The sequence below is a fragment of the Teleopsis dalmanni genome, chromosome 1, assembly GCF_002237135.1.
Source record: "Teleopsis dalmanni isolate 2A chromosome 1, ASM223713v2, whole genome shotgun sequence".
In the NCBI taxonomy this organism is placed as follows: domain Eukaryota; kingdom Metazoa; phylum Arthropoda; class Insecta; order Diptera; family Diopsidae; genus Teleopsis; species Teleopsis dalmanni.
Window position 1 is genome coordinate 57,844,436 of NC_051846.1, and position 10,104 is coordinate 57,854,539.

At 28.3% G+C, this 10,104-nt stretch overlaps 1 protein-coding gene across 1 annotated transcript; it reads left to right on the forward strand.

Annotated features, from left to right (window-relative positions):
* The first annotated feature begins 1,872 nt into the window (after nucleotides 1-1,872).
* Nucleotides 1,873-2,748, forward strand: LOC119681948. The gene has a single exon (XM_038095266.1). The coding sequence runs from the start codon at nucleotides 1,873-1,875 to the stop codon at nucleotides 2,746-2,748; it is 876 nt and encodes a 291-aa protein (XP_037951194.1).
* The last annotated feature ends 7,356 nt before the right edge of the window (nucleotides 2,749-10,104 follow it).

The window sequence follows — 10,104 nt, forward strand, 5'->3', positions numbered from 1 at the left end:
TTATTTTTGAGCTTAAATTTATGACCATCACTGCATGATTTGACAATGTTTCGTTTTACTTTTTACTTCATTTACTTTTTATTTTCTTTTTTTTCTGTTTTTTTTTCATAAAATCAACTACCTTACATTGATAAATTATTGTGTACACTCGTGCGTATGAGTAACATTTGATTTATCTGTAATGTACATCAAATGTCGTGTTGAGTAAAATTTTTAGAAAAAATAAAAGCAAAAAAATTAAATTTGTGCAAAATGAATAAAATTTAATTTAAAACAAACAAAATTTGTTTTAAATTTTATTATATTTTTTTTAAATATTTACATAAATTTATATTAAATTTATTGTATATAAAATGGCTGATGAATTTGTTTCTATTTTATCTTTGAATTTTTTATTTATTTTTCATGTGAAATGACTGATGTTATATAAAATTCAGAAAATTGGTTTATTATAGAACACTACAAATAATAAAAAATAAATATTTAACACGTAATTTGTGCAGGAATTTTCTATATTTTATTTAAAATTTTTTTTTCCGTGTTTTCATGCAAAATTCTTTTTTTTTGCTGACTTCTTTTATATGAAATTCAGAAAATAAATTTATTATAGTAATTAAAAAAATAAAATAAAAAAAAATTAAAGTAATTTGTGCAAAAATTTTATTTCTTATTTAAAATTTTTGTTTTTTATTTACATACAAAATGATATTTGTGCGTTTATTAAAATTCAGAAAATTAGTTAATAGTAAATAAAAAGTTATAAAAAATATTACATATTTAACATAATATTTGTGCATATATTTTTATATTTAAATTGCTATTTAAATATAAAATATTTAAAATTTTTTAAGCGTATAATATAAAAATAAAAAAAAATTGCTTATAGCAGATAAAAATTAAAAAAAAAAGATTTATGAGTAAATAAAATTTTCTTATTTCTATTTTTATGTTATTATATAAAAAGTTATAAAAAATATTACATATTTAACATAATATTTGTGCATATATTTTTATATTTAAATTGCTATTTAAATATAAAATATTTAAAATTTTTTAAGCGTATAATATGAAAATAAAAAAAAATTGCTTATAGTAGATAAAAATTAAAAAAAAAATGATTTATGAGTAAATAAAATTTTCTTATTTCTATTTTTATGTTATTATCTATATATATAAAATAATTTGAAATTACAAATATGATAAACTCAAAAATAACTAAACAAATATTGTTGTCAATATACCATCGAATCCACGTGTCCTGTGGAACAAATATAAGGATAACATGTCAGAAGACATTTTACATAGAATTCGTGTCAGTTCAAGAAATCCCGATCTTGAGGAGAATGATGAAATGCATAATCAGGCTTTGCTCTTGATCGAAGACATATGTTACCATACCTGCGGTAGTTTGTTAGTCAGATTAGGAATGCCAGCTCCTGATCGTGGAATAAATAACGCATTTAATCGAGAATTGAAACGTGAACGTGGATATGATCGACATGAATTAGACCAATCAGTTCAAACTAATGTACCTCTATTGAATCCGCAACAGAAGAAAGTTTAACATTAATGAAAGCGATTGATGAAGAAAATGGTGGCTTTTTTTCCTGGACGCCCCCGGTGGGACTGGTAAAACATTCCTCATGTCATTAATTTTGGATACTGTTCGTGCGATATTCCGACATTGCGGTAGCAGTTGCTTCTTCTGGAATAGCGGCTACATTGTTAGAAGGATGCCGTACGGCTCATTCAGCGTTAAAATTGCCGTTAAACCTTCAAACTACCGAGCAACCGATATGTAATATTGCGAAGCATTCTGCAATGGCTAAAGTTTTAGTAGCATCTAAAATCATCATCTGGGACGAATGCACAATGGCGCACAAACGCGCATTAGAAGCACTTGACAACACATTGAAAGATCTTCACAATGACTCGAGATGTTTTGGAGGCGCAATGATTTTACTGTCTGGCGGTTTTCGCCAAACACTTCCAGTCATTCCAAAATCGACTGCTGTCGACGAAATAAATGCTTGCCTTAAATCATCAAATCTTTGGCGCTATGTGAAGAAACTTCAGCTGGTAACAAACATGAGAGTTGCATTGGTAAACGATACATCTGCTGAAGAGTTCTCCAAGCAATTGCTGTTAATCGGTAATGGCCGTGTAGCTGTTGAAGAATCGAGCGGATTAATTGCATTTCCTTCAAATTTTTGCAATTTCGTCTCATCAAAAGACGAACTCATCAATGAAGTATTTCCGAACATCATTGATAATCATAAAAACAAAAAATGGTTGAGTGAGCGAGCAATTTTGGCACCTAAGAACAAACATGTGAATGACTTAAGCTTTGTAATTCAAAATCAAATCGTTGGTACTCTGCATACATTCAAATCTATTGACTGTGTAACAAACGAAGAAGAAGCTACCAACTATCCAACTGAATTTTTGAACTCCTTGGATGTGCCTGACTTACCACCGCACAATTTACAATTAAAGATTGGTTCGGTAGTCATTGTGCTTCGAAATCTAAACCAACCAAAACTATGCAATGGAACGCGTTTAGTGATAACAAAACTGATGGCCAATGTGATTCACGCAATGATACTCAAAGGAAAATTCAAAAGTGATGAAGTTCTCATTCCGAGGATTCCGAGGATTCCAATGATCTCAATCGATATGCCCTTTGAGTTTAAACGAATTCAATTTCCTATTCGGCTTGCATTCGAAATGACTATAAGTTCTTGCTGACAGACCATTAAAATAATTAATTATGTATCAATATCCTAATAAACTATTGAATACAACAAATTTTTTGTATTCATTTTATTACGTTAATAAATATCTAAATTTAGTTTACCTATAATTTAATATAACATTTATTGACTGTTACGCGGTACGAAGTTCGCGGGGTCACCTAGTATACATATATATAAAATAATGAAATTTATGCATGATCAATTTTATATTTTTCTAATAATTTATAAATAAAATTATTTTTGTAGGCAGACTAGTTTTAAATGAAATACAGCAGGTTTATTTATAAGAAATATCATAGATTAGAATCTATAACAGAGCTAATATTATCAAAAAAAAAAACCAATAATATAAAAACATAGAAAAGCCTACATGAGTTTTAAAAAGCAAAAAATTATGGTTAATTTTTTTCAATCTACAGAAATTCTGTTAAGCAAAAACTTAAATTACGAGATGTGATTGATTATATTTTGGTGTGAACACTTAAAACCTTTTCTATGAATGCAACAAAATATAAATAAAATAATTTAATAAAAAATATATTTCATTACTAACCCATAGTCGTGGGGCGTACGCCTACAGGGACTGTTTTAATTCTCAAGGGAGAAATTTGAATTTACATGTAAATTAACATTATTTGTTTTGAAAAAACAGTAACCGGGACCTCTTCTCGTTTCTCGAAACTTCACTAAGTAGTATTGTGGTATACAAGCATTACATTAAGGGAATATTGAAATTTTTTAAAGGTTTATGAGTGACGTTTTATACTAAAGGTTGAGAAATATTGAAGGAGGGGATCTAATTTTACAAATTCTAAATAAATAACATACTTGCATAGCTGATCTAAATGCTACATAACACAGCTGAACTAATATAATAGAAAGAGATATAGCATCATAACATATCAATTGTAAATGAATATTTTTTATCATAGCATGAATCAAAAACAGAACCCGCAAACGAAACATTCATTCTATCAGGTTGGAAAAAGTGAATCATCTGATTAATTTAATATTCAGTAGAATATGACAGCGTAAGAAAAAAAAGAGAGAAATTTTGACGATCATGTAACCAGAGGGTGGGAGCATATACTTGATGAAGGCGCGTATGCAGCAGTGGCGCGTGGAGAGATATGCTGCGTTAGGCCAAAACCCAGTAATGGATTGTTATGACAACATTAATAAGTAAGTAAGTGACCAAAGGTCAAAATCATCTAGACCATTGGCAAATAATAACGAAGTAAAAATAAAACAGTTACTAAAGCAGTTCATAGAACTGCTTCCATTTTTAAAAAATGGAAGTAACTCTTGGACAAAGAAATTGTAAATTTTAACAACTATTAAGTCTGAAAAAGAGATGATAGAGTATGTGATGATATTAATAATTAACGTAATTAAATTTCTTCCGATATGGTACTGGTTTGTACAACAAATATATATAACGCATATCTATAGCATATGGGAGTTGAAAAAATTCATCAAAACCACTCTATTATATATTCATTAAAATAAACTTTCGAAACTGATGTTCCATGAGTTCATTTCTTCTTGTTAATAAGGTAATTGAAACGGTCACTCTCATTAGAAGAAAGTAGTGAATTTCACCAACATGTTATCAGAAGAATAAAGTGTATTCAAAAAATATTATTTTTCTGAACTATACCTGCTTAGAGTGGTATAAAAAAATACCACTCTTTAGGTGTACATGCTTGACTTTAAATGTACAAAGTCAAGCATGCAGAAGTTTTCACTCTTCACTCTTCACACTCTTAAAACTGGAACGACCTACACTTTTTTTGTATATTCTATATAAAAAATATACGAAATAAATTCACAGAAATTAATCAATCCACCATTTTCTTTGTCGTTTTCAAATTAAGCCCTATCGAATGTAATATATTCAAAGGATGATTAAGGTATGATCCTCAACTTTTTTAGCAATTTATATTTTATGTGTCTAATTGATATGAAAAGGTGTTGATTTAAATGGTTATTTCGAGCTTTTGAACTAAATATTTTTTATTCCGATGTTCAACACATTTTAATTAAAATATATATATATATATATCGGTTCACTTCCCATTTTAACAGTTCTTTTCGGTTTTTGGTTCTATTCTTATTGCTTATTTTTATTTATTTTCTTATTTCTATTTATTTATCATTATTTAATTATTATTTTTTATAATTTAATTATATTTTTATTTATTTATTTTTTTATGATACCACCTGCTTTGTTAAGTCTTTCCAAAAGTCATTTTCAATTCATGTAATAAAGAACAAACTTATATTGTTATATATAAAATTCCTTTTGAATTTTAAATATTTACGGTGCTATAACAAAATAAATCAATATACTTTTTATGATTCTGTTTCGGCTTTAAGCAGACCAAGTTAGGCAAACCATTAAATCTAATCATACTTTCGAGAAAAAAGTCACTAGAGAAATAATGTACTAGAGTCCACGTTAGGTGACTTCCCATGCTTCGTCGATCGTTCACATTCGTTGAGTTTCATTGCTGAACACTGAGAAATATAATAACAACAGCTCATGGATAACAGATCTCGCTCAAATTTAATATGATAATATGTATAATATTAGTAGTACGCCAAAAAATAATCAAAATGCTATGGTAAATTGAAAATAGAGATATTCTTAAAGATCTATAAGTTGATAAGATTAAAAAGAGCATTAAAGATAATTTAATGTAGTTTTTCGATATGAAATACGCTCAACAATTATCACAATATTCTTCTAAATCTAGTCATCTAAACTAAGCAAGAATTGGCCTATAAGAAGAAATAAAAGTTCTGAATAATATAAGCTCTAAATTAATACTCAACAAAGTTAATTCTGAAGCATATCGAAACATTTATAAAAACATTTTCATAAAAATTTTTAAAAAATATTTGAAGAAAACTTACTAAATAAATAAAAATAATTTTATTTATTACGAAAAATTCATTTTAAATAAACAAATAACTTTTTGGGAAGTAAAAATTTTAATACAAGGTTTATCTATTCTAAAGTTTTGACATAATTTCTTATTAATAACTGCAAAAACCGACAATTAGTCCCTAAATTGTCTGTGAAGTTGAAAAGTGTGAGTTCCATTGCAACCGCAGCACAGCACCAGCAAAAGTGCCTTGAACTTTGCAAGGAAAAGTTTTGTGTTTCCCCCATTTTTCAATTGCTGGCAAGCAAACGATGGAGAGCAAATATTTCCAAAATGTCTGCTTTGGCTACATTCAAAACGTCTAAAACTGTTGACTCAATTAATTATGAGCATTTGTTGCTTTTAAATTTATATTTTATTACCAAATAATAAACCGTCGAACTCCATTATTTTAATGCACGGCTGGCTGCCAGCATATGGCCTTCTAAATATTTTTCATTTCATTTTTTTTTATTATTTTTTGTTCATTGCGTCCAGTGATTTAAAAAACAACATTTTTATGTGAATAAATTGTAATTTTTTTGTATAAAATTTGTTTATGTAAATTGTGTTGTTAAATTTTAAATTTAATTTTAATTTTTGATTTTTTTAATTTTATAGTCAAGTAATATCAACCATTTATGGATGAAGTTACAATACATTTTTGTGCAAGTTTCTAATCGATTGTCTTAAAAATAGTGAGAATATGCAGTAGTAAAATGTTTTATTTTGTCAAGTTGGTAAATAATATAGTATACACAACCTATACCAGATCTGATGAGACTAGTCTCAACAAACAGTAAGAAGCTTTTGTTAGTTGGTTTTTGAACTCAACATCCCCGCGATCTGAACATCCCCATTGTACTATTATATTACTTACGTACACTGATTGAGTATTTTGTAGTTACTGATTTTATTTAAAACAATGTTCTGTATTTATACAAATTATCTTAAGACTAATTTTACATCAAGGTTAAAATAATATGATTTTAATGGACTGTATTACAATTTTTTTATTGTTTGCAAAAAAAAGTTAAAAAAGGACGGAAGTCCCAACACTAGTGATATACCTCCTATTGTTTTTACGAATATATTTTATTACATATGGATGCTCAAAAATGTTACTATTAGTACATTATTCTGAGAATTGAGGTGATAATGGATTTACAATAATAATTCATGTTCATGATTGAACACCCATAGTTAAGAATGTTATTAAAAGCCAAGCCGGAAATCACAAAAAACGTATGTTATATCATCCCAACCACTTTATTAGTAGAATTATAGCAGAAGGAAAAATGTTCACACAAACAAAATGCAAACAACGCCACTGGAACTTTAATCTGTGACTGACTTCACCAAACGGATGTGCTACTGAGTATAGTGCATTCAAACCCCAAAAACAGACAGATCGCAATAAAAGAAAAATTATAAAAAAAAATTTTTTTTGTTTATTCAAAATAATTTTATTAGGAATCAACTAAACTTTAGAAGCATTCAAAATTTTTTTATTTAGAATCAATTCAACTTTAGAAGCATTTAACGGACTTTTCGAAACATCCGTTTCTACACTTTGTAGAAATTGTCCTTAGTATGTCAGTCGAAATCTTTTGAATAATGAGGATGAAATCTTTTGGAATTATTCACTTTATTGGTAAGTTTTTGCATTGAGATCAGTTAAAAGTTGCATTGAGCTACATTCGGTGAATGCGTTAGGCGATCGATAAACAGAGTTGTTTTGGTCAAGAGTTCAAGTACCGCTGTAATGTTGTATGTTGCTGCCACACAAAATAACTGTCAGGTTTTCGATATTTCCATTAAACTTGTGGTAAAATTCTCTTAATATCGGATTGTAAAATCTTGATTGTCTCTTCCGAAAGTATAATTTTCTCTCTCTTAGTTCTAATGGTGACTTACAATCACGGTTGCCATTTGAAAATTTTTTCTTGTACCAAAATTGGTTTAAAAAGGTACCATTTCTGTAAAAAAAGGTCCAAAATTTTTTTAGGACCTTTTTGTTTTTTCGTTCTGTGTTTTTTATAGTGTTATAAATGAACACAATATAAAATAGTGCAAAGTTGCATTTATAAAAAAAATTAATTGGAAATATCCACAATAAAGTTGGGTCGTCAAAAATGTACCATTTTTTGAACATGAGTACCAAACGAAAAAAAAGTACCAATTTTGGTACTAAAGTACCATAAGTGGCAACCGTGCTTACAATAAGTAGCGTACCCAAAGGGAAGATTTACTAAAAAACATTTTTATTCGAAGTTTTTTTTACAATTTTTTTTACTTATACATCAATATGTGCACAAATATGTAAATGTAAAAAGTACTATTATGTTGAAGCTGTTTTGAGCTAGTGCACTTAAGCACTTATACTCTTTTTTAACTCGAGGTTTCTTCAAAACCCCTCTCTACACCTTGATTAGATTATTGTTTATCACTTCATCAGACTAAGCAATAATTGACCTCAGATCTGCATACCTCTCCGAGGAGCCTGTGACCATTCTGAGATTTGATAAGGCGGTGTTGGTAAGTCTGTCAGATTTCGTAAATAATTTCAGGGTTCTATCCTTTATGTAACATATTTTTTGATGGGATCAATCTTCATGTCCCTGAGGGTGTCATTCGTCCTAATGTACTATGGAACTTTGAAAAGTCTTCTCAGAGCCTGGCTTTGTGCAATTTCTAGCTGGTGAATAGTAGTGTTTGAGACTTTGCTAAACGCTACACAACCATATAAAAGTGACGAACGAATTATTTGGTTATATATCAGTTTCCTGTTCTCAGCATTAAGATTTTCATTTCTACCATAAATAGCGGTTGGAGGTAATGAAGAATTTTAGCACAGCTAATTCTTTTCAGTTGAACATATTTAAGCTATGTGAATCGTTCGTCCAACGTGATGCCGAGATATTTAACGCTATCCTCCCAGTTTATCACCCACTCTCACTTTCGATGGATTCTTATTGTTAGTATTTTCAGGAATTCTACTTAAACACGTTTTTTGTTTAAAAAGTTCAATAAATTTTTCTATCATATGCTTTTTCATAGTAATTTCGAAAACTTATTCCAACTTTATGTTACAAGAAATTCAATATAAAATTGATTTTTAACGTCCGTTTTGAAGAAAGACACTAAATTCTAAACATAAACTATTATTTTCAATAGAGTGGTTGTCTCAATTTTAACGATAACTGAATTCCGCTGTTGTTTCATAAAATTGTTAATATTACTTAAAAACTACTGAGCGGATCACTCCCATTCTAGGCTCGAAATTGTGGTTTTATATATGTAATATATATATATATATATATATGTTATAGTCAAATAAAAGAAAAATGTTTTTTAAAAATTGTTTCTTATATTTAATTATTTATAATACTTCCTTTTTTTTAGGATGGCAAGTACCAACGATTGAACTCGTATCCTGCCAAATTTAAAGCTCAAAGTCAGCAAAACTTAACTAATTGGCCCAAAGTCGTACTTGACCTTTATGTTCGCATATTTTTCTAGAATTTTGTTAATTTGCTGTGAAAGTTTTATTAACAAATTCACCTGCTCCGTTATATTAGACAAAATCATAAACTAGCTGTAGAATAATTGAATTAATTCAAAAAAAAAATATAAAAAAATAAAAAAATTATTATTAATAATATAAGTTTTACTTTAATTATATTGCCAAGGGATCTCAAGAATCCATCCTTTTAAGCTCCATTCTGCATTCACCATTGCTACCAAGCCACAAAATTGTTTTGTTTTCCTGACGTCTTGAAAATACCACATTTCATCACTTGTGACAATGGCTGATGTACTTGACTTTGTAGTTTTTCTGTCGCCCATCAGAGTGTGCAGCATAAGCTCTACACCTTCAGAACTTGCTAATTCTTTGTTCAAAAATCGATAGTTTGTGTTTCTTGTTGAAGCTAGCTTTCTCTTCGATGATTCAATGCAGGCATTTCGAGTTTTGTTCATTGCATATAGTTTTGGGTGATGGTTGTGAGTTATATTTCGTTTTCAAAAATAAAAGTTGCTCCTGAGTTTAATATTTTTAATGCAAAAATAACAATTATTTGTGCGTTTTAAAATAAAAAAACCGAGTTTAAGACTTATGTGTGCATGGAAAAATAAAAGTCAGATGGTAATAATTATTTCTAAGAAATATAACATAAACCAAATTTAATTATTATTTTTAGTATTATTTTATAATGATCATATATATAAAGCATGTAGGTATAATATCAAGTATAAAAGTTGTTAGAATGATAACTATATACTTATATATGAGTTTAGATAACTTTTTGTTGTTGCTTTTTATTATAAAAAATTTTGTAATAACTGTTTTTTTCGGTTTCTGGTTTTAGATGGTTTTAGATCCCCCGAGTTAACTCAAGAATCGCATGATTGGCTGA